We start from the raw sequence: 26875 nt of genomic DNA, 5'->3' as shown, positions 1-26875 counted from the left end.
CTGAGCCCTAAAGTCCTCAGTCGTTATAATAGTACCTACCTCACATATATTCTAAAACACATGGTTGTAGGAAGCAACGTGAGTGATAACATGTATGAAGATCTCTAGAAATGTTTGCTTTTCTTATGATACTGTCCTTTGCAGGCTGTCTGATATGTGGTCAGCCAGGTGTCCAACTTTCAGCTGAACACACAGGGTTCACTTTCTTTTCTAACTTCCTTTTCCTCCAGAATGTACGTGGACTTTTACTTTCTTAGGAGAAAAGGTGTTACAGGATTGGCTTTCAATTTTTATATTCATGCCAACAACCAAAATGCCTAAAGAACTAAAATGAATTACTATTCAAAAACTCTGATCAAAGTTCCAAATTTTAATCAATAAAATTGCTCATCTACTCCCAAATTAATCTTTAGCCAGTAAAGTTACATATTTTCAGGGTTATAAACACACCTGCAGGGTTAAACGTTCATTTTACTTGTATAGAAACATTTAGGAGAGTAGTTTGAACATTTTTTGCTCACATATAAATTTCACTATACAAAAAACATTGTCAATTCAGTCTGGGTTAATTTGAAAGCTGTGATAATTCACAAGCTAAACTGAAATCAGATTTTTTTATGCTTATTTATTTTTAAGAGGAACCTGAGTTTGTTAATAATGCAAACTAAATCGCAGAGGGGGAAGGCTTATTTGGTTTAAGAGAACAGACAGATTTCATGTATTTTATAGTCACATTTTACTTAACTTTATTATGGTGATTATAAATCACTCTACTACTGAGGGTCTCTACTGAACATTGCTTTGTTAGCCTAGTTAGTGTTTGTATATGCATTGATAAATAATATCAAAAATAGCTGTTTTAAAAATCGTTTCCATGATTCAGAGATGCCTAACTTTAGAAACAACTCTCTGTCAGAATTAATGAAGTTTTGCTATATTTTCATGGTTCTATTGAATAACCAATTCTAGTATCAGCTGCTAATGTCAAATTTCTTTTATCGGTATCATCAGGCTATGAAACTGGAGGGCTCCATCAACCATAAAAGTGTGAGATATGCTTAAAATATGAGTCACACTATATTTGGAGATTTTTAAAAAGCTCTCAAGTATCATCAGATCAAATCCCTCTTCACTGACAAGTCTTCCTCTATGCTAAGATCCCAAAGTGGCTCAAATCAGTCTGTGACTGCTAAACAGCATGAAGACCTTGGTAGGATTTTACTTTCATTTAAAAGCTCCTCACTCTATGATGCTCCGACGAGGACCTAGAATGACGACATCTTTAAACATTAAGACTATTTCATCACTGAATGACAAAGAATTAAAGTACAATTTTATAACAAGGTGATAACATGTTAGCTGGGTCGCTCAAGAGCAGTGTAATTTTCCCTCCATCTGTTTATGCCAGGTCAGCTTACCTGATGAAGCTTACTTAATTAGACAGAATGAGACAGGATAACTGAGAAGTCATTTAGCAATCCTCTGCACTGGACATAAATTACCTTACAGAACTAACCAACGCACTCAGCAATTCTTCCAAACCAGTTTAAACTCCCTGTTTCTCAACTCCTGAACTCAGAGAGTGGAAAATATCTCAAAACATCTGATGTACAAAACTATCTTTGCACACAGTTGTAAAAAATAAATTAATAAATTTATTTTTATTATATTTTATTTTTCCTATGATCCTCTTTTAACCATTTTTAATAAATCTATTAACATTTTTAAAAAGATGATCATAGGAATAAATAAAATCCATGGTAAAACCAACAACCTGGATTATCTACCTCTGTTCCTGTCTCACATTTTATACAAGTGGTTAAGTTGACTAAGCCAAGTAGGAAAAGAAAAGGGGAATGCCCTGGATCTTATTTGTGGTGTATATTAGCTTAAAAACCTTATAATGGTCAACAGGAAATATATTATTATATACCCTTAAAGGAATCTCCCTCTAATACATCACATACACACACACACACACACACACACACACACACACACACACACACACACTCTCACTCTCTCTCTTTCTCTCTCTCTCTCTCTCTCTCTCTCTCTCACACACACACACACACACACACACACACACTCCAAAAGAACTTGGTCTTTAAAAAGTTATCTAGAAATTCCCCACACTTGAAAAAGGATCTCTTAAAAGATTAGTATTTTTTTAAATTAAATGTCCAAATGATCTTCAATATTTAGGGCACCATTATCAGATACATTTATATGTGTATATGTGTAAATATATATATATATATGTATATGTACATATACATATATATATATATATATATATATGTATATATAGTGTTCTTGACTGTGGTTTTTGTGACTTACTGGTTTCCTCCCACCCCCATAATACAATGTCATTTCTCCAGTGCACTTGGGGCTTGCTATATTCAGGAGGACTCAGAGTATTTTTAAGGCTGCGAAAGCTCCGGGAGTGAGGAAAAAAGAATGGGCAGTCATTTGAATCAGTGAGTGACAGGCCAGGCTAGCTCTCTGTATACATTAATAAATTAGAATTTTAATTGTGTCTCTGACTGCAGGAGATGCACGAGGACTTCAATATGTACCAACAATTGGCTATGTTATGGAATCTGCGATGCGGCCTTCACTGTTGACCTCTGAAACACAATTCCCAGTCTGACTACGGAAACTGTTCAGTTTGATCCTTTCAACTTATTTGAATCCTGACAAATAGGCTCACAGCTGAAAGGTCAACACAGTCATATTTCATCCTCGGGAGCTATTCTTAAGACATCTGCACAACAAAGCACTTCTCTTAGTACCTGATACTGGCCCTTCCTGGCACAATACCTCATTAAAAATGTCCCCAGTGTTAGAGTACATTAAAAGGCATATGGAGCGGCAAGAGTTTACCAAATAAATGTTTTTGGAAGTGTTAATAAACAATACGTGTTGTGACTTGGTGGTTCCAATAAAATGTCACTGCAGCGGATAAATTCCTGAAAGATGGTTGCTTTCTCAACTTTAGAAAAAGAAATAAAACATGTCCCTAGGAAAGGCTTTGCATTCTTTTCCAAGTTTCTGAGAGGATAATTTGGAACATGGATTTCTCTACTCTCACCAGCTGAAATCAAACACATGGAATTATCATAGATGGAGTTCAGAATGGAATCAAATTCATTCCATTTATTCTAACTTGTAGGTGCTTCCTCAAATTGTCACTCAGACAAGTCTCTAATTTTAGGATCCTCGAATTATCAGGTCAGAGATGAAAAAGACTTTGGAGGCCATCTAGCTAGAACACAGAATCACAAAGGGGGAAAGGATATCCTGTGATGTCCAGTGACTTAGCCAAAACCACACAGGTACCAAGTGAAAGAGTGATGGTTTGAACCCATAATTGTCCTCAAATTCTGAATCTTGTTTTAGTTTCAACCCAATATCTGTACAAAGTCAGTCTAATATATCATTCATCTATCCTTCTATATAACCATCCATCCACCCAACCAAATATCTAAATATTCATCTATCTATTCATCCATCCATCCATCCATCCTCCAGTCATGCATCTATCCATCCATCTATCCAAACAACCACCCACTCATCCATCCATCTATCTATCTGTCTGTCTGTCTATCTATCATCATTCTCCTTATATACTATCTCCTGAAATATATTTTAAACAATTAATGCTTATCAAATCATTTCCAAACTTTCCGAAATTTATCTTCTTTTAAAAGATTAGTGCAAATAAAGAATCCTCTCAAGTGGTCACATAATTTGAAACCACCCTGCTTATTTCCACTGAGCTGGAATTTTACATAATGATAACTTCAAATAAAGTGATTTTGAATACATTTCACCTCTTCAGAGGATTCTATAACCTCACTAATCAGAATCTAGTTCTAATGACTTTTTGTCCCTAAAAAAGCCCAAGTAAAAGTTTTTATTTACTTCTAAATAACTCTTTTTTATCCCTAAGTTATAACTGCAGGGGAAATTTTGTCTACTTCTGTGTGTAAATAATTCTTGGTTTCATAAAATTGACCTTCAAAAAGCACCCAAGGAAATTAGCAATGGAAAACAGCATTAATTATAGCCAAACCATCATGGTGATGTGTTGTAAAGGCTTTATGTCCTTTTCCTTAATCCTCATCCATCTAGAAATGATGATACTTCCTTGTTTCTCTACAAGAACAGATACATTTTAAAGGGAGTACAGGAGGAAGAACACTGGTCTTGAAAGTCAAAAGCCCAAGTTCAAATGTTATCTCCAAAACTTAGTAGGCACGGGGCCATGAACATGTCATTTAAATGTCTTAGAACCTATTTCTAGTCATGTAAAATGAGCACAATAACAGCAATTCATAAACTTGTCATTAGGATGTTTTCTATATAAATATTCAAGTGCTGTGACTATTCTGTGACCAGACCCATATTTCATGTGTAAATGTAATTCTCAGGTAAGTAAACTCCCTCTAACAATACAGGTTAGCAACTGTCTTTGCAATTCTGGTTTTAAAGATTTGCCCAGAGCATTGAGAGGTTTAAGTAACTTGCTCAGAATAGAACCTTTAAATCCAATCCCCCTGGCTTCAAAGCTAGCTCTATATCCAGCACACTAGTATAATATACTACACAATGCCCTCCTCTTTATTGTTAATAAAAATAAGGATCAAATCTGCAAAAAAGTGAGTTTGTTTTGATTGATGCCTCCTAATCCTTGCCTAAAACCAGAAACAACTATTGAAACTTTCCTTCACACATTGGAAGTGCTTTTAGGTGACATGGATGAAGAAGAAAGCTCAACATGTTGGGATAGCTATAACTTCTTTGTTTTGAAGGAAAAATACTAGGGGAAATCTGAGTACAGAATTTCTTCCATAATTGGAGATCATCACACAATAGCTGTTGGCATTTCTCATCTGCGGTTGATGATAATTTACTAATAAGAAAACATCAAGCATCTTACATCTGATGCCCAGCCTATGACAGAGTGCTCATGGTCCCTGCCTCTCCCTTTTTTTTTATTACCTGAAGGGCTGGCTGTTTGTCATTCCTCTTGGGGGACTTTAATCCACTAACTTGTTGCTGCTGTAGAAGAAGCTGTCTTGCCACCTGAAGAGCCTGGAAGGAAAGAAGGAAGGAAAACTTTGGCTTAGCACAGAGCTCTGGGCTGCGATTTCCCCAAATTCCTGTAAGCCGGCCTCAAGAATGGATCCCGATTTTGCCTTGACAAGGAAAAGGCTGTAGTACATGAGATTTCTTCCTAGAATGATTTGATCCCTTTTCCAGATTTTGTTGACTTTGGGCCAATGTGTCAGAGTCTAAAAAGCACAAAAATACATTTACTCAGATCTTCCCTGTAATCTACTGTGTAATAAATACTGAGTAGAATGTATGTGATGCTTTAAGGTATTTCCATGGGGTATTTCATTTGCTCCTCACAATAACGTGGCCTAACCTCATTTTGCAGATGAGCTAAGTCAAATGACTTGTCTAGGATCACAAAAACAATAAGTGAATGAGGCAAGAATTCAATGAAGATCATCCAGTCTGCCTAGATCTTTGCCTTAATCTGAGGCAATATTGCCAGGAAGTTGCCAGAAACAATTGAGAGAAAGAAAACAATTAACTGGTTTCATGGGCAGGAAGCTATCTCTTTACAATTATATTCTTCGATTTAGGTAAATCAAAATATTTCACCTTACTTGAATTCTCATTTAGAATCAGAATATAAATAAAGGACATTCTTTTGATTCAGTCTATTCTGACTAAAATGACTTTGTAATTTGGGGAGAAAAACAGATGCATCATAGCAGAAAGGATGTGAGTAGCCTATAGAAAATGAGTAATCAATAAATGTCTATCTAGTTACTTCCTTTTTCCTATCATCAATTGAAAGGGAATGATGCTAAGTGATTATTTTGAAAGTCGAATGTTTATATTTCTTTCAGTTGGAAATCAAGCTATTGAATGATGGAAAGGTAGGACATAGTGAAGAACTAAGCATATTTGGAATAAGATAATCTGAATCTACTAATCAGAGATGCCCAAAGAAGCAAATGGAAATGGGAATATTCATGAAACACCCAACAAGTCTAGTCTTCCAAAGTGTCAATCAAGGGCTTGCCCAGATATGTGTGGGTGTCCTGCGACATATCTAAAACAAAAATTCCTAATAAGGAATTGTGAAATTTTTTTGAAGAATACATGAAAAGAGTCAGAAATACCTCTATGATAATCAGGTCTGTGACATTAGAAATAGACAATGGAAGTTCACAAAAGATTCTGATTGCAATTCAAGTGAAAGGATAATATTTTCTAAGTCAAATTATCCAGGAACCAAGAAATTATATCTAAAGGAAGAACAAACTCAAAACAGAGTTATGATCTCATTGATGCAAATTTCCCCCCCACCCCAAAAGATGCTGAAGCAGACAATAGCTCATCCATGCCACATTCTCCACGTTCTACTGCAATTTCCCAACAGGGATGTCTAGCCAACCAGATGCCTTCTTTCCTTGCTTTTTCTTGACATCATGAGGATATCACCGAAGAGTATAGAATACGGTTATTATCCCTTTTGTGTGTCATGTGACCAGTCCACTCTCTTTTTAAATTCAATATTTATTTCATGACTATTCTTTTCTTACATAGCATGACCTCCAAGACAGTCTGAAAGTCAAAGAAACTCCACTAGGAAGATAGAAGTAACTGAGCCTAAAGAAAATCAAACCAAACTACCAGCTGATCTGGTAAATTCAATGGGGAAAAATAGATTGAATCAGCCTTTTGACAGAATTGAACAGGAGTCCAATACATGTGCTTGGAAGTATGTCTGAACTGGCCAGTCTCTTGACTTTAAAAAGTTACACTCATAGATGCTGCCATAGTATTAGTGAGTGTTGTCATTATACATTTGAGAGTGTGTGTATCAGTATTAATTTTGAAGATTCTTGTACATTATTTGTTGTATGAGGCTATCTGAAGTGTGAAAGGGATTAAAAAAAGGGTAAAAGTTGGAATGGCAAGAATGTCTCATGATTCACATTCACTTGGTCCAGAGATAGGAAAAAAGATCTATATGAATTGTGTCCAGCTTGAGAGACTTGATGATGTAGGACAGCAAGAAATAAACCTTATAACCTATGACCAGGATCTTCAGCTAAGCCATGTTTGAGTACTAAAGTTAAGGACATCTTAAGATCAGGAATAAGGTCCAGAGGAGGCTTCCTTTTGGAAAATCAGCAAAAGAAAGGGAGAGAGAGAAAATGATCACAATAGGGGACAAGGAAAAAGATTATGGAAAGGAGTTCACCCACTCAGCCACCCCCTCAAACCCCCCACATCCCCTCGTCCCATGAAGTCCTACTGCACTCACCACATCAGTCTTTCAGATGGAATGGACAGTCTAGCTCGGCTGAGAAGAAAGAAACATGTTGGAGAGTGTCTGCCTGCAAGAGCCTAAAGAAAAAGGCTGTCTGAGAGGGACATCTGGAAGCCGGGACGCCTGGGAGAGTTGCCTGAGACTCAAGCCTGCTGTCTCACTGGAGGATTCACCATGGCTGGACTTAGGGTTTCCTTGTCTCCTTGGAGACGTTCAGTACATGCGTAGGTGTAAAAGTGGGCAGAATGAAGATTTCATTTATATCATATAAGAAAAATAGTCCCTTTTCAAGGTGCCTGCAGGAGCAAAAGCCTTTGTTGCTACACTCTATGGATCCTGAGCTAGTTATCTTGAAGGGTTTATGGCTTTTCATGTAAGAAAGTGAAGTGTTATATATTTCATGCATGAAATTTAGAATTTTCAGATTACTAAATTGGGTCTGGTTACTAGTTAGAAAGGTAGGAATAGACTGTAGGTGACAAAGGGTCAAAGTAATACTTAGAGGAAAAGAGAAAACAAAATGCTAAGTGTATTTGCAATTTTCTGTTGTAGTGGGGAAAGTCTCATCTTGGGGTTAAAAAATCTCATTCCAAGTCCTGGTTTTCATATCTACTTCCTGCTTGACCCTGGGCTAAATCATTTAGTTTTTTTCCCTGAATCTCAGTTTCTTCATCTTATAAAACAAGGGCATTAATTTTGTCCCAGAGTTATGAAGTGTAAAGACTTCTTGCACATTAGAACAATACAGAAATGTGCTATTATATTCAAATTCAAATTCAAATAATACTGCCATGTAAAAAGAACTCTCTCCATGCACCAAAAGAAATGGTCCCTTTCCAGTTAGCAAGCTTCTAATCTTTTCTCTCTTCAGTTGCTTTACAATGCTGAATATGACTTGGTAATGAATACATTCAAGGCCAATGGAGGTGCCACTGTTCATATGTAATGGTGCTTTCCTCTCAATTTACTTGACAGAATATGAAATAAAGACAAATATTTCTTTAGTGTTTAATTATATATATGTGACTATACATACATATATATACATATATATATATATATATATGATTATTAACTTAAAAGTTGAGATAATGCAGTGAAAAGAGCAGAGGATTGAGACAGAAGACCTAGTTTCAAAGCTCAAAGCAGAGTGCTAGTCATTTATGGTCTCTGGGGCTCAATTCCTTCATTTACAAAATCAAGAGGTTAGACTCAGTCACCTCTGTGGTCCCTTCTAGTGCAAGGTCTGGCACATAATGGGGGCTATATAAATGCCTATTCCCTCCCCCTTCCCTTTCCAGTGCTAAAACTAGGAGATTAATTATGGCATATTCTGTTGTTCTTGTTTGAAGAGGAACTAGTCCATCATTGATGCATTTAAAAAAATATACAGAAGAGAACAGAAAGGAAATTCATAAGGAAACAAAGATAAGTAGGACTTCTTTGACTAACACCGAATGAATTTTATATACTTTAAAAAGTTATATTTAATAGAAATTTGCGGTTTCACATTTAATCTTTTTCTGATCTACTTTAGATAAGTAAATTTTGTTTTTGTGGCATTTGTTAAATTCAGAATTTGAAAACATAATTGAAATGAGAATAAGAATTCAATTCAGTTAAAAATACACATTAGGCACTTACTGCAATAGAAATGGTGACAGTGGTGGCAGACAGCAATAATATCAACAAGTGATAATGACTACTAGCCTTGATTTGTAGCATTCAAAGGAGGAAGAGAGGAAGGAAATAGGCTTTATTGAACACTTATTCTGTGCTAATTCTATGTTAAGAACTATAGATTAAAATGTTAAGCAAAAAAGATCATCTATGACATCAAGAAAAAGTAATCTACTATTGGAATACACAAAAGTAAGCTGAAGGGGAAGGGGAGAGTACAAATGCATCCAACAGGGGGTTATTTTGAAATCCAGAATGACAGAAATAAGGGCAAAAAAAAGGGCAGAACAAACTAGGTTCCCCCTTTACAAAATGGAGGCTCCAAGAAGAATTTACCAGGGGGAGAGGGAGGGTAGTAAATCTCATCTAAGGATATGTCAGAATGCAAAGACCTCAAGGTGGTAGGATGTTTTCGGGTGAGGGACCTTACAGGATGAGAGTGTATTAGAAGTATGGTTTTTGAAGTCTAGAAAGTCAGGACAGGGTCAAGAGGCGAATAATACAGAATAGAGAGGTGGGGAAACAAACATGGAAGATTTTGGAAGCTGGTAAAGAGGTTGAAACAACAGAACTTTGTTTCTAGAGCTAGACTGGATAAAAGAGATTAAAGGGAGGGAAGACTGAAAAGCAACCACAAAATTCTAACCATAAAAGATTCAGTGACTAAAACAGTGAAGGTTAAAGGAGGAGCAAGATTGAGTGAAAAGACCAAAAGTTATATTTTGTACTTGTTGAGTCTGAGGTGCTAGAGAGACATCTGGGAAAAAAGCTTTTCTGGAAGATGAAGTCTAGAATTACAGAGAAATCAAGGCTGAAGCTACGGATTAATGAGCATACTATTTTTGCAACCCCACATTTCAAATAATAAGTCATGTTATCAAATCGATTGGATGATTATCACAAAATTTCAGTAACATATCTCCCTATTCGAACTCTTGGCTCAAAGTTTAAAGAACTTTTAGAGAACTAGGACAATTCTAGTCAAATGACTGAAGATAGAACAAGAGAATCATATTTAATCAAATAAGCATTTATTACCTATTTACAAAGATAAAGTGGGAAACTAAAGAATTCATGCCTTTAAGAAGCCTACAATCAATCACAGAATTCTCAAGTTGGAAAGAACCTTAAAATTCCCATATTTTACAGAGGGGGAAACTGAGATTCAAAGAGCCTAAGATAATTGCTCATGGTTACATAATGAATTACTAACAGAAGAAAATAGACTCTGAGTCTCTTTTCTACAAGATCACAAAATTCATCAATAAAATAACTATCACTAAAATTAGTTACTGTACCAAAAATGAATAAAAACAGAATTATCTCAAATTGTTCTGAGATGTTAGGATTGACAAATTTAGAATTAGTTGCATTACTGTAAAGCATGACTTGCATCAGTAAGTCATCTGGGTGTGCTGATTACTTCCGGGAGTAGAAGTACCCTTAGGTGGCTCAAAAGGCAAATATGTAATAAGGACAATCACAGAATCTGATCTAGATAAATATACAACCAACCAACAAATTGCCTGGGAGTATGGGAGAGTAAAAAAACACACTGGACTTGGCTCAGAAGACCTGAGATAGAGACCTAGCTATGCTCTATGACCTTCCAAACACTGGTTAACTATTGGAAGCACCAATTGTTTCACTTAACATGCTGATATAAAACACTGTTGTCAGGATGAATTGAGGGGGAAAAAAAGCTATGAAACAATTCTGTAAACTGTTAAATACAATGTTAAATAAAGTACTATATGAAATCATCTTAGTATTTAGTAAGAATTATAAAGCTTATCAATTTCTTTTAAGTGCACACATACACCATACAGATTGAATTTAGAGTTGGAGTTTGGTGGATTATCAATTATAACCCATACTAAAAAATGAATTCCCTCTACAACAACCAGAATAGGGGGCTCAACCAGTCTCTATTTGAAGACGTTTAATGATGAGAGGCATCTAAGGAAGCCCTTGAGAATCATAGTGATCATCAAGATAGATCAAGGATCTAAAAGGTGATCTACCCTCTAGTCCCCTCCCTAGAGTGGTTAGGGGATCTGCCCAAGGTCATTCCAGTAATGTCAAAGATGGGATTTGAACACAGGTTTTTGTATTTCACAGCTAATGCTCTTTCAACTCTGACAGGTGGTACAATGTTGTTCATTTACTTTCCCCTCCCACCAAAGTATCTTTTGCTATAGTTAAAAAAAAAAGGAACATAAGACCTTTTCATGTCCAGTGGAGCTAGGTTTAAAGAAAGGAGTTAGAAAACAAATAGTAGAATTTATTTTAGGACTATAACCTTCAGAAGAAATCTCTGAGACAATTTAGTATAGCCCCATAACTTCAAAGATGATGAAACATGGGGCTCAGAGAAGCTAAATGTCTTGTCTAAGGCAACAAAGGAAACTAAAGAACCAGAATACAAACTCCATGTCTTCTGATTCCAAATCATTATTGTGATGAGCAACATAACAACTTTGTCTTGGCTACTCCCATGGAAAATAAGATATTTAGTTATACCAAAAAGGCACATTGTTTAGTGCATATTTCATATAAATGAAACCCTGACAATTTGGTTATTTACAATTGTCATCTAAAATGACAAGTGAAGTTACTGTCTATTTCCTAATTGTCTGGACCTGAAAATAGAGGCTTCATTTTTCCATCATAGCCCACAATCTTTCATGATTATTTCAACAGTTTGGTTTCTGAGATACTTAAATTGAAGATAAGTAAATTCCTTTGAACCTAAAATTTTGAAAGGACAGATGTATTATTTGATTTCCTAAGGGATAATGTATATACATGCATACACATATAAAATATATATTTACGTAAATTACTTTTGTGGTTCAAACTTTGAAGATCTTTTACTCTTAGTGAAAAGGTTCTGGGACTAGACTGATGCAACACTTCATTTATAAGAGATGTGCCAAATATTTGGCACTGGATGCTAGTAAAGAGACCCGAGGGAATCAAAGAATCTTATTTATTTTCCTGAAGGTCTTCTGAAACATGTTAAATACGTAAATTACTAGAATTTTTTAACTTATTACCCTGTAACAACCCATTAAATATAATTCATTTATTCATTTGTGAAATATTTATTATGGTCTTAATAGGTATGATATACTCTGCTTACCATTGGAGAAGATAGAAAAATAATTAAGATATGATCCCTACCTATATGCATCTTGTCAAAACTTTTTTTCTCAAGTCCTATTTAAAATGATGGACCTCAGCAAAACAGTAGGTAATTAATAGTTCAGACTCTAAAAATAAAATGCATTCAGTGCTCATAGCTAGTTCATACTAGTAAGTTAAAAATGACAGTGCTGACAAAACTGATTTACAGAGTTGTTATTATAAGAATCAAACTACCAAAAGGATATCTTACATAACTAGGTAAAATAATAATAAAATTCATTTGAAAAGATCTTGAAGACTGATAATGAAAGAAACCAAGTAGAAATGAAAGAGCTATTTCTTCCAGACTTTAACTATATTATAAAACAAAAGTCATTAAAAAAATTTGGTAGTGGTTAAACACTGAAAAGGTAGGATGAGTAAATGAGCAAGAAATAGAAAGAATCTAAGAAATAACTCTATATGGCAACAATGACTGAGAAAACTGGAAATCTGTGTGGCATAAATTAGACTTAGAACAATATCTTATACCATATACCACAATTAATTCAAATGAATATGTTACCTGAATATTAATTAGAAGAGAGTCAAATTAAGTATCTTTTGCAGCTATTCCTAGGGAAAAATTCTTTTTTTAAAAATTTTTTTGGCAAGGCAATGGGGTTAAGTGACTTGCCCAAGGTCACACAGGTAGGTGGTTATTAAGTGTCTGAGGTCAAATTTGAACTCAGGTCCTCCTGACTCCAGGGCCATTGCTCTAGCCACTGTGCCACTTGGTTGCCCCTATGAGGTGAATTCTTAACCAAAGGATAGAGGCAATTACAAATGCTAAAATAAATAATTTCAATTTTGTGAAACAGAAAAAATTTGAATTAAGTAGAATAAAGAAGTGGCTGACTAGATAAAAATATTTTTTTCTTTGTGTCATATGTCTCTGATAAGGATTTTTATATATAAGATAAATAACTAACAAAAATGACATGTCAATAGACAGTCAAATAATATAAATTAATAGCTCTCAAAAGAATTGCAAACTTCTAATAACTATATGAAAGAAAACTCTGAGACACTTTAGTAAGAGGAAATGTAAGCCAAAATTCTCAGATCTTAATTCAACCAACAAATTCTCAAAGATAAATAATAGGAATAGGAATAGTTAAATAAATAATAGGAATAGGAATAGTTAGTTTTGGCTATATAGGAAGAAAAGTACACTAATGCAATATTGATAGAGTTGTGAATTGTTCTAACTCTTCTGTACACAATTTAGAATTATAATTCAAAAAACCCATATACAACAAAATTTTTAGAGAAGTCCTTTTTTATAATTGAACTGAAATGATAATTATAATGAACAAACTTGGTACCAAAGAAATATGACAAAATTCTTCCTCTCCTTCTCTATAGGGGTTGTAGTGGATAGGTATAGATGACTACATATAATAATAGTCTTTTTCAATATTTTGGTTAGTTTTGCTGAACAGATTTTTCCCCTTTTTTCTGTATTTGTCAAAAGGGATATTTCTCTGAAAATTTCCCTTCAGAAAAGAGAAAAAGGTAGCTAATATAAAATGTAAAAAAAATATAACAATAAAATGTATTTTTTTAAAATGGGCATAGAATGAACTGCCCATTTATCAACTATTCCTTAAGTTAAACTCAATTTATTTTTTTCCAAAAAGTAATTTATACTATTTGTATAGCACATACTTATCCTTTGCTTTTCTAGCAAAGAATATTTTCTGATAATGAAGATTTTCTTTAAATTTCTGGGCTGAGAAGTATCCTTTCAAAGGTAATTTGTAACACTGAGAAGAGAAGGTCCAGTAAAATATGAGTCTAATGTGTAGCAGTCCCTTATTAGTCAAGAGTTGAGAGAAATGGTTCTGGTGAGTCTGCCCTGGTAGTTGTCATATTTTCAGAATAAAGCCAATTCTGAATCATTCATCCTTTTTCTGATTCCTTTATTCAGTAGCTCTCCTCAATTCTCAAGATCAAACTTGCTTCTAATATAATTTCAAGGGCTAATCAACATCATTGCATATATGAGGGTAGGAGGAAAATCTAGTCATCCAAAGGGGAGATAGGAAGTTAAGTAGTGAAGAAGTCCCATTCCCTCTTTCATTTCTTATACTGTACATCAAGTTGATCTGGTCTATCTTTAAAAAACAGGAAAAAACCCTAAAATTTCTGAAGTCAGTTCAATCCCAGCAACCAGCTACCATCATAAAGCAGCACTGAGCATGCTTGGACAACCTCTCTATAGAAAGATGCAGGACTGAGTTAGCAAAGAAACTCTGTCTCCCTTTTTCCTTCAAACCAGTAATCACTCTGGTACTGAACTGAAAAAGAAAAGGTCTGAGGATCAGTATTAAAAAAAAAGAGACAGTAACTGATAGAACTGGGCACATTCTTACAGAGAAATCAGAATAATTCACCTACTGAAAGCCAGGTAACTCTCTGACTTTATTATGAATGAAAACAAACCAGTCTAAATTCTCAGAAGTAAAGATCTTTGGAATAGCAGACCAGTAGAACAGCAAGTTGAACTTATCATCTCTGTCTGGCTGATTGTAGTCTTTTTAGGTAAGCAGACATTCTAGCATGTAAACACAATTGTCCCCAATGTCTGTAAAATGGGTATACATATAAAGCATCAGGAACACATTCTTCTTTTGAAATTCTAAGAAATATCTATCCTGATGTATAACGGTCAACCAAATATATAAGAAGGCATTTCATCTCTCTTTGACTCATCCAATACTTGATCATCTTTTAGAGATTGCCAATAAGAATGCCAACTGCAACCACTGGTAGCAGAATGCCCGGTTCACCTAGCTTGGTCCACAAAGCAACCAGGAAACAGCAAAAACCTTTAAGTCAATAGGAATATTTGATCTGAACTGGTGACAAGGGGAGAGGCTCTTTGTATTATCAGTCTTTCAATTTTGACAGACAGCTGAAGAAAATGTCTTACATTTTAGGGGCATTCAATAATAGTATATTTAGGGTTATAGTACCTCACGCAAGGCGCTCCTTTTAAAAATAGGATCTATGTAGATAAGTTGATGAATTGGATAATTTCCCATTCCCCTCTCCTCCTAACATCAATGTAATGTCAAAGGGACAGCAATTGGAAAAATTAAATTCCTTCTCATCATTGCTGTCCTTTGCATATGACAACTTCTCTGGTGGTAACTGCTTCCCTGGATGAGTGGGTGTGGCTGAGAGAACAATGCTTCATAACGAATTATTTTCATGAAAAAGATAAACTGCTTCACTAGATTCCTCATGCTTCAAGATAATGAATTTATCTATTGTTACTGGATCTAGCTTTGCTCCTAGGTTTTATGTATCTGGGATACAAAAGTTATATTTTCACATTAATACTATATGAACTGGCTATCAATGCTAAGATCTATTTTTTACACTCTCCTTGTATTACTTTTAAATGGAATTTAAGTACAAAAACCTGATCATGGATGGATTTTCATGGTAGAATGCAAGCTCCCTGAAGGTAGGATCAGTTTATTTTTGTCTACATTCCTGGAACTGAGCAGAGTGCCAGGATCACGGTAATAATTGGTAAATAATAATTGGCAAATGGTAATAATAATTGGTAAATAATAATAATTGATAACTGAATTGGATTGGAGGGGTATTCACATTAATTTCAGGAATTTTGCACTTCATCTTTTAGGGTGTTACTTACTTATGTAAAAAAAAAAAAAAACAACCAAGCTTTCCAAAAATGAATACTAGCATTGGGGAGGACAGAATTGTGCAACTGTGCTAAGGCACCATGCCATGATTTGTAAGCTCCGACAACTGGGCCAGATTCTCATCCTATGCAAAAGCTAAAAGAATCCATTCACAAGGATATCAGAAACCTACAGACACTTATAAGCACTCTACTATGTGTACCACTCCTAAATGAAAACTAAGGAGCCATCTGGGGTCTTTAGCCACATGAGATGATGGAGAAAGTCTTCTTAGACAAGCAGCATAGACCTTCCAAATCAATATACATACATATATGTACATGCATATATGGATATGAGTCTATTAGAAAAATTATGGACAGGAAATTTCATAAGAAGGACAACTCCATCTCTTGCAAAATCAACTGAAATAGGTTTAATAGCTGTAAATAGGCAGGAAGTCTGTTTGAAGTCTCTTACAAAGGTAGAGGGTGAGGTGGGGGGTGGAGACGCCCACCATTCTGAGGAGTCACAGTGCCCCATAATACCATGTTGGGGCACTGGTTCACTACTCACTAATGGAGCAAGTGCCAGACGCTGAATCACCGACACCAATTCCTGTACTACCAGAGTTTTCTTTGGCAGTAATCCATCCAAGTACTGACCATGCCTCAGCCTGTTTAGCTTATGAGATTTGACAAGATCATGGTCTTAGGTGCTATGGCTGCAGGCCACGTTAGAACTGCAATGAAACACAATTCAAGTTTATTATAAAATGTATAAAATATCGAGTTGGAGAAGCAGTGTCCAAATCTTGGTTTTGTTCCATGTTTGAGGCGAGTGCTTATTAAAAAACAGAATCAATCCAACTCTTTCCAGGTTCACTGCATAACACATATGCCAAATAAGGGAGGTGAATGTAAGAAGATGTCAAAAGTTCTCTCTTAACCCACTATTATCTGCAGCTGCCCAGGAAGCCATGCAATAGGCTTGATTATAGATGATTTTTGTATTTGGTATGCCATAAAATAAGAGACTTACTAATTTTTTAAAAAAAAATGTGAATTATCTGAATAAATTTCTGAAATGGAGGATTTCCATGGTCTCACTGGTTATTCTGATAGTAGTTATTATTCCAACAGATCCACAGATAGATGAATTTTTATTTATTTCATTTTTCAATATCCATAATTTGGATTCCCAGTAGGACACCAAGTCAAGAGCACTGGCTGGACCTAGCTCTTGGTGGTGCTGATGATGGTTATGATGATGATGATGATGATGATGATGATGATGATATTTATATGGTATTTTAAAATATGCAGAGTCCTTTATAAATAGTATCTTAATTTGAACCTCAAAACAACCCTGAAAAGTCAGTCTTAAAATTATTTTCATTTTGAGAAGTCAGGAAACTGAAGCAAACAGAAGTTAAGTGATGTGTTAAGTGTCACATTGCTAGTAAATAAGTGTCTGAGGCAGGATTTGAACTCATGCCTTTATGATACCAACTCTAATGATTTATTTACTTTCATTTCTAAATGAATGAAGGAAAATTAAAGCCTAAGTTTCCTCTCTACTCAATGACTCTGATAAAGAAACTCTCATTTTTTAGCGTCAGATTCTTCTACAAAATAAAGGAGCAAAATGACCTATTTTCAAATGGAAAGCCTTGGAGTCAGGTAAGAGCAGATTCCTCTCATCTCTTATATCCTTTGTGTGAATATTCACTTCATCGTAAATCAAGGGGGACAACATGGATAGCACATGCTTTACAGAGCCATTATGAAGATAAAAATAATGGAGCATTTTAAAGAAATTTTGAAAACTTTGAAATCTTTTTGAAATAACAACAAAAACAATAAATTTTTTTTATCATTTAAAGCCCTTTCCAACTTTGCTAGTCTTTTCACACTTAATTTTACCACTCCATGTAGTCTATGATCATGTTATATTGGTCTTGCTGTTCCTCATGATATGTCTCATGTCTCATGATTGTGCATTTTCATTACCTAGGGATACTCTGCCTTCTTAAGCTATGTCTTGGCTTCCTTCAAATCTCATCTTAAACTTTTCTTCCGGTATGAGGCTTTTCCTACCTTCCCCTTCCCCCCCACCTCAAGACCCTTCTCTTTGAGAGGACCTTTCATTCACACTGTGCACTAAAATAGGTCCTCCTTCTTAGAGGGAGGGAAATATTAGTGCTTTTTCTTCTATCCCAGGCATTTAGCATAGTTTCTGGAACATCCAAAAGGGTTAATGAATAGTAGATTGATTAAATAATACCTGCTCTTATTGTATGTTATTCATTCATAGATAAATAATTACAAACCTGCTTATAACAGTGAAAAACTGTACAAATATTATTCCATTTGGTCCTCACAACAACTTAGGTGGATGGGGAGTACATGGACAGTTATTTCTACTTTACAGATGAAGAAATTCAGGTTCAGAGGTCTCAGTCATTCATTTAGGGTCACAAGGTTACTGAGTAGAGGAGATGTGACTGGAATCTCACTTTTATGACTCAAAATTCTGGGATTTTTTCACTTTATAACTGAGGAGGATGAAATTGAAATGAGTGGGGTTCAAAAACCAATGAGAAGGATAATGCAAAAATTTAGATAAGTAATAAGGGCCCCAGGGTGATGATCATATCACTGGAGAGAAAGGTTTCTATGTAGAATTGTGGAATTTTTCTACTTCAAAATGCAATATTTTGCCCAATAAAATCATTCCATTCATTTTTTCCCAAAACTCAATACATTCAATGCTTTCTCTTAGTAATCACTGTTGACCTTGCCTAAAATGTTCTCATGACTCAGGGCCCATCATTTATATATAGATCCTTTCCCATGTACCCAATGCACCCTGAAATTTCTCCCCATTGTGTATTATTGTGTTTCTTATTTATAAAGTTAGATTTTACACCTTGTTATTTTCTTGGATAAAGGCCTTTGGTCTTGACTTTACTTGTACTCAGTACAGAAATGTACAGAAACCCTGAACTCCCTCAAAGAGGGAGGCTCCTGAACAATCCTCTGCTGGGCTTTAAGTCTGTAGACTTCAGATAATTTCATTGTTCTTTCCAGGTCTTAATTATATTGGGTTCTAGAGAGTCCTAACCTCACTGTCACCCATAATGCTATCAATCTTTTTTGATTTACCTGAGAATATTCATTATCTGGCTATTAATATTCATTCCACCTCTCAGAGAGGCTTCATTTTTTTTGCCTCACCTTCTAAACTACCATTTGTGCCTTGTCTCATGAATGGCCATGTTGTCTCCGTGCATTTTTTTTTTTTTTTGGAGCTTGTCTCTATCAGAAGCGAGGCTTATCATCTCTTTTGGCTTCCAAAAGATAGTTGTCATGGAACATGTTGACCTGCTTAGAGGATTGATGGATAGGAGGAATAAGGCTGTTGGTGCACTTGAGTATGAGAATTCTGAGCTACAGTAGCAAAAACAGAGTGGGAGGGGGACAAGGGGAGACGATTCCCCGAATCGGGAAAAAAACACACCAAAGCTTCCTTGCCAATTAGCAGTGGGATGAGGCCCATGAATGGCCCTTACATTTCCAGTCTGACTGGGAATATGGAACAACAAAACACCTGATATTCTTGGCTGAATTATACCTTAAATTCCTATTTCTACCTCAGTTCTGACTTATTGACAAAGCAAAAACAAAATGAGCTAGCTGTTACCTACTTTGAGCACTTTGATAAGACCATTAAACTCCCTTTAAAATAATTTTTCCTTCCCCCACTCCTTATCTATCATTATCTATCAATCAATCAATCAATCAACATTCAAAAAGCTGCTGTTTTGTAACAGGTCCCAAATTGGAATACTTAGAAAGGCAATAGAGAATTTCTGCTCTCAATGAGCTTATGATCTAAAAAGGGAAACAACATGGAAACAGATAATACATACAACAAGCTATATATGGGATAGATAGGAAAGAATTCACAGAGAGAAAGAGATTGGGAAATGTAGAAGATGAAATTTTCTTGGGGGCTTGAAGGAAGCCAGGGAAGTCAGAAGGTAGAGGTGAAGAAGGAGAATATGCTTAGTCTGGGGGAGAGACAGAGGAAATACCTGGGGAGAAGAGATGGAATGTCTTGTTCATGAACAACCAGGAAGACATGTTAATGATGTAAGAAGAATGGAGAGGGAGGTGAAGGCAAGACTGTGAAGGAAAGACTATGAAGGGCTTTGAGCAACATGCAGAGGTTTTGTATTCGATCCTGGAAGTAACTGAGAGTCACTGAATCTATTGAGTAGAGGTGATGGGATTGGACTTGTGTTTTAGGAAAATTACTTTATAATAGCTGAATGAAGGACATAAGAGGGAGAGACCCAAGGCAGGCCAACCATCAGACTATTACAATAATCCAAATGTGATGCAGATAATATTTCTTAACATTCAATGTACAAGATACTATGCAATATGAGAGGGAGCAAGGAAGAATGTTAGAAAACCTTGGGTTCAAGTCCTACCTGTAATACAATAATGCTTGTTTGACCCTAAGTAAATCATTTAACTTTTCAATGTCTCAGGAAGTCATTTAAGACTAGAGGTTATAGTGTAGGTGTTAGGCAAGGGAGTTTCCTTACATGAGAGTTCCCTACATCAATGTGCCTTAAAATCCACAACATATTACTATGAGAATCTAGGGGGAAATAAAAAAATTAGTTGTTATTGTGCAATCACATTCCCATTTGGGGTTACTTATCAAAGATAATGGAATGGTTTGCCATTTCCTTTTCTGGTTCATTTGACAGATGAGGAAACTGAGGCAAACAGGGCTAACATGATTTGTCCAGAGTCATACAGCTAGTAAGTGCTTGAGACCAGAATTGAACTCAGGAAGGAGTCTTCCTGATTTCAGGGTCAGTGCTCTATTTAGGGTGACACCTAGCTTCCCTGGAAGACATCTAATGAGTTAAAATCCAGCTGCAGACACTTACAAGTAACCCTGAGCAAGTCACTTAACTCTGTTTGCCTCAGTCTCCTCATCTGTCAAATGATCTAGAGAAGGAAATGACAATTTATGAAAAACCCCAAATGGAAGTGAAGAGTCGGAAATGACTGAAACAAATGAATAACACCACCAAAATTTGGACAAAGCATAGTCCCTGTCCTCAAGGAGTTTACTGTCTAATTTGTGCATGTATGGCTTTTCCTTATATAAGATTATAAGATCCTTGAGAAAAGGGACTATGTCACAGTGCTCTTTCTACCCCACTCCCCCTAGAAGTGTCACTGTACACTGGTCAGAGCAGGTAGTTAATAAATAAATGCCAAAGCGCTGTTGTTTGTTGACTAAATTACTGAGGTCAAAGAGTGATCAAGATAATATACATGATTCAAAAATTTAACAACACAAATGAAAACATTAAACAGCATCTGAATTAAGATGAATTGCAGTGATAATTCTTGGTCCTAGAGCACACCCATGCTTTCCATAGAAAGGTAAATGATGGGGGTATAGAAGGGGACTTCATCACTCTATTAGATTTGATTGTTCCTCTTTATAACAAGGGAAGGCTCAATAGTGAGTGGAGACAGGGAGCAATATTGGAAAATTTCATATGTTAAAAAGGCATCAACAATACAGATAACAAAAATAACAGTAATGACTGAAATGGGAAGGGGAAATCATGAAAATGAGGTAACAGGTTACTGGCAAAAGACATTACATAAAGCTATTCTCAGTAAATCAAGGGTTATTGATCAATGCAGAGTATTCAAAGAAATGTTGGAAACAGCTCTGTGATGCCACAGACTGCAAAAATGGAACATTATCCTGAAAGCCTAGAAAGACAAGCTCAAGTGGCAAGAATCATCGGAATCTCACTATTCATTAACTTCTTATCACAGACCCCAAAACAGTCTTTAAAACTCAAGGGATAACCTGTTCTGGAGACAATTCATTCCCCCCAGGCAACACTGATGCACATAATCTCCTTGGCATATAACCCTGATGTATAACCACAAAGAAAACAATTTTTTAAAACATGTCATCATCCTATAGATACATGATCTCCAAATTATGTACACTGAGAAACTCAAAATGTAGGGGGAAAAAACCCAAACTATGTGAAAACAGAATGAGGGACATGTCATTTTGAAGGCGTCTCAAAGATTTTTTACTAGAGTCTACATAGGATGAGATTATATCTCAAAATATTTACTCAATGACAAAATGAAGACATTTTATTTAAATATAGAAGAATAAAGGAAAGTTCAGATATTTCTGAACATAAAATGTTAAGAATGGATACGATGATTAAGGATAAAGATGATGATGACAACGATGATGATGACAGTAATCAAGATCAGACTACCACCCCCTGAATATTTCCCCAAGATCTTTTTGATATTCAACCAATCTACTCGTATATCCTATTTACCAATCAACATGTTTCTGTTTAGTTAGCCATTCCAGTTCATACCAACACAAATCTACTCTTATCAAAATTACATCTCACATACAGTAACAATAAGAAATTTTTTTCCACTCAGAAATAGTCATTTCCTTACAATTATTAACTTGGAACTTCATTGTATCTGATATAGTTTATAGTTTTTAAGGATGTAGACTATAACTTGCTCATACCTCTATCTCCAAAACCCAGATCCAGGATTCTAAGAGTAGTAGGCACTTGATTAACAGCTGTTGATAATTGATTAAAACAAAAGAAAGCAAAACTTTAGCCACCACTATCCACTATCCTGTAACATTCTCTCTAGGCCTGACCTATGTGGAGCTTGGCGGAGACCACTGCATCTTCACTGATATCAATGTAGCACTTTAAAGATACATAAGAAAGACTGTCTTGGTACTTCAGGCAGGTATTCATATCAACATATGAGGATACCTCCATTTAACCATGAAAAGAATAGGTAGGAGCCAAAGATTACCCTAATACATCTCAGAGAATAGCTTTCTATTAAAATTTTCATCCCATGTGAGGACTACTATGCTTCCAAAATCATTAGTGCTGACCCAGAATGGGAAAGTGTTCCTTAGTGGGCCAATGTAGGTCTCTGACAGCTGAGGTCGTCTTCAAGTGGAAGTCTGGCTTGAAGAATTTAATAGATTCATACTTCTGCTAGGGGTCAGATTACATGACCTCTGAATTCACCTGTGCTTTGATGGTTCTTTGTTCTATGAGCTTCAATTCATCTTGACTTCCAACAAAACCAAGATTATTAATTCTACTTGCTGGGAACAAGGTTGGATAAGACAATTCACAGAAGCCTAGGATTTTAAAGGTCATTTAGGTAAATTCTTTACTGTACAACTGAAGAACCCCAAGGAAATTTCCAGGTTTGCTCAATGTCACCCAGAGAGCAGTTGTCAGATAAAGGATTTGAACTTAGATTCTCTGATTACAGAGTATGATTGCCATATCACCCTACAACCTCTCTCATTCATCGAGGGAACCTTTTCTCAGATCTCCATTTCCCTCTTCTTTCATGTTAACTCCTTGAATGGATTTGATGGCTGAAGAAACAAATATAAAACTATTTGCAGTAAAGGCAGTTCATATGAGAAACTGTACATAGAGGCTGGGTCAGGTAAAGTTAAATTTCAGCAGACAGATGGTGCTACTGCACCATTTGCCAGGCCTGGAGTAAGGAAGGTCTGAGTTCAAATTTGGTCTCAGACACTTACCATACTATTCAAATCATTTAAAAGCCTCCCTGCCTCAGTTTCTAATCTGTAAAATGGGGACATAGTGGATAAGGAAATGGCAACCCACTCCAGTATCTTTGCCAAGAAAACCTAATGAACAAAATTCATGGGGTCACATAGTGTCAGACATAAATAAACAGTGAAAACAACAACAAAAGCTGGATTTAAATCCCATTTCCTTGGAACTTTATTAAAAACTCACTACAAAGGGGTGGCTAGGTGGTGCAGTGGATGAAGTGCCGGCCCTGGAGTCAGGAGTACCTGGGTTCAAATCCGGTCTCAGACACTTAATAATTACCTAGCTGTGTGACCTTGGGCAAGCCACTTAACCCCATTGCCTTGCAAAAACCTAAAAAAAAAAACTAAAAAAAAACCTCACTACAAGCTTGACACTGTTAGGCAATGCAAGATACAGAAAGAGATGAAAAAAATCACTGTTTCAAGGAACTTATATGGGGTGACAGTGAAGAAAGACAGGACAGCCTACACTCAGATAACTAAATACAAAATGAAAAGAAAGAAATTTCCATGGATTGAAGTTGTTCAGTCATTATTCAATTGTATCCTATTCTTAGTGATTCCTTTTGAGATTTTCTTGGCCAAGATACTATAGAAGTTTGTTATTTTCTTCTCTAGTTCATTTAACAGATAAAGAAACTGAGGCAAATAAGGTTAAATGACTTGTCTAGGGTTACACAGCCAGTAAATATCTGAGGCCATATTTGCACTCAGGACTTTGTGATTCCAGGCTTGGCACTCTACCTACTTTACTACCTAGGTATCCCAGGGTTCAGGGAGGGCAACATTCAAAACTGACATTGAGCAGCTGAGGGTCCTAAAATAACAACTTCTCTGAACCTCAGTTTTCTGAAATATAATATGGCGATAATACTAATAGTACCAACTTCACTGATTTGTTTTTAGGCAATGATGTAATATGTATAAAGTGTACTGAAAATTATATATCACACAAATTTTAGTTGAAATAATGTTATTAATAAATATTTCACTCATCTCATCTTTTGCAGTAGAGTTCAGAAGGAAACTCCTGTGATAGGCTCATATTCTACTCTTTCTATTTTTGTATTTTATGTTCCTTAGAGTATTGTATAGACAAATATTATACTTGTAATCAAATAAAAGCATTATCATCATTTATCATTCTCATCATGATTACTTCACAACAAAAAAGATTTTGATCAGTTTTGAGAAAGTTTGTGCACTGCTTTGAGGATACATGTGTAGTATACATGAATTTACTCAAAAGAGAATGCCTTAAGACAATTTGCATAGCCCTGGAAGAACCCTTTAACTTTGTTCTCTAAGGATAACAAAGAATATAAAAATAAGAAAGGAGATGCTCTCTTAAGAAATCAAAATGATTTCCTTAACAACTCTACAAAACTTTTATACATTGATGACACATGGTAGTGACTCTCATCTACTGCCAATCAATGAAGCATATCACTGGTAGGGCTAAAGATGGATTTAACTGGAATATGAAAGTAGGAGAAAACTCTGGGAGAGGAGAGGTCTTTATTTTTGGAGACAATGACCTTGGAAGAATTATAGCAGGTCAAATTCTCAGGAAGAATCAGTTTGGGGTTTTTCCTACATTTTTCCTATATTCTTAGACACACACATACACACACATATACATAAATTTACACCAACTTAATAATATCAAAATCAACTAAAACCATAAAAATTTCAAAAAAGCTTTTTTATTTACCTATACTTGTGGGAAATACAGAACCAAATGTTACTTTTTTTAATACTATGCATAAAAAATTCAGTGTGAGACCAAAGTCATCATGGGGTTCACAAATAAACTAATTTATGTCTTCCATTTACAACCATTCAAGTCTTTTTTCAGTTCTCTTTTGTGTGTATGTGTGTTAGAACATGCAATTTTAAAATTTCTCCTTCTGTTATATATAATGAATAAAGCCCTGGAATATAAAAACAGAAAGACCCAAGTACAAATTTTGCCTTAGACATTTCCTAGTTCTATGACCATGAACAAGTCACTTCATGTTTTAGTTTCCTCATCTTTAAATTAAGGGGTTATATGTAATAGTTGCTGAGGTCCATTTCAGGTTTATATTTATGATCTTATTCCCTTAAATATTCAATAAATAAGGGGCGGCGTGGCGCAGTGGATACAGTACTGGCCCTGGAGGCAGGAGCACCTGGGTTCAAATCTGGTCTCAGATACTTAATAATTACCTAGCCGTGTGGCCTTGGGCAAGCCACTTGACCCCACTGCCTTGCAAAAAATCTAAAAAAAAAATCAATTAATAGTAAAGTCTTTTCACTCTTGTTTGGAAGAAAACCAATCTTATATGTATGTTCAAAATTATCAAATTAAAAAATAGGATCATAAGATCACAGATCTAGAATTGGAAAGGGTCTTACAGTCACATTTTAAAGGAGAGGAAATTAAGTACCAGAGAGTTAAGTCATTTGCTCGAGTTCAAAAAATTAGTAAATGGTAGGGCTGGAATTTAAACTCAGGTCTCAAGAGTCTAGTTTCAACATTCTTTGTTCCTTTCATAGAGTTAGATATGACTTCTGACATCCAATTCTTTTATTTTGAGAATGAGGAAACTGAGTCTCAGAAGTGAAGGGACTTCCTTAAAGTCAAATAAATAGAAAAGTAGGAGAACTAGGACATGAAGCTCAGCCTTTGGGCTCTAGATGCTTCATTTTTTCCCCCATAAAACCCTTCCTTTTTCCCTACTCAGGAACTACCTGAATAGCAAAACAAAGCAAAAAAAAAACAACAAAAAAAACAACAAACCTCAACAAAAACAAAAATCCACCACCAACAAAACAAAAATAATGGCCTATTTTCATGAAAATTCTAAAAACTATGTTTGTCCCAATTATGCTCAAGACTTCCTGGCTACTTCAACTGAATAAGCTCGTTTATGCTGCATATTCTAATAACGTTGCCCATACTTTTATGTTGCCATCCTGCTAGCCCAGAACAACCCTTTCTAATGGCAATGAATGTCATTCTGTTTTTCAAACTAGCCATTAAAGTCTATAAACATCCGGAAACTGTAAATAATTTTAACAGGATATATTTCCCACCTCAAAAGTGGGATAATATTCATAGTCTACCTATGCCCCAAGGGTGTTCTAAGACTTAATGAGTTAATTTTGTAAGGTACTTTGATTTCCTCAGACAAAGGACCCTATATAAGTACAAAGTATTATTATCATTATCATCATCATCATCATCATCAATTATCCAACCAAACTACTA

The 26875-nt window shown here is 35.5% G+C and overlaps 1 protein-coding gene across 20 annotated transcripts in view; it reads right to left on the bottom strand.

Moving 5' to 3' along the window:
• FOXP1 (forkhead box P1) overlaps positions 1-26875 on the bottom strand; it is a 671450-nt gene that overhangs the window by 165136 nt on the left and 479439 nt on the right. For 19 of the 20 annotated variants that reach the window (XM_074198735.1, XM_074198737.1, XM_074198738.1 and 16 more), the window contains one exon: positions 5008-5100. The exons of the other annotated variant lie outside the window; for it this stretch is intronic. In XM_074198735.1, the coding sequence (XP_074054836.1) occupies positions 5008-5100 (93 nt within the window). The remainder of the gene's footprint in view (positions 1-5007; positions 5101-26875) is intronic. 20 annotated transcript variants of the gene reach the window in all.

Source organism: Macrotis lagotis, chromosome 8 (assembly GCF_037893015.1).
Source record: "Macrotis lagotis isolate mMagLag1 chromosome 8, bilby.v1.9.chrom.fasta, whole genome shotgun sequence".
Taxonomy (NCBI): Eukaryota; Metazoa; Chordata; class Mammalia; order Peramelemorphia; family Peramelidae; genus Macrotis; species Macrotis lagotis.
The sequence above is the reverse complement of the archived record's forward strand: the minus strand, read 5'-3'. Positions and strand labels throughout refer to the sequence as shown.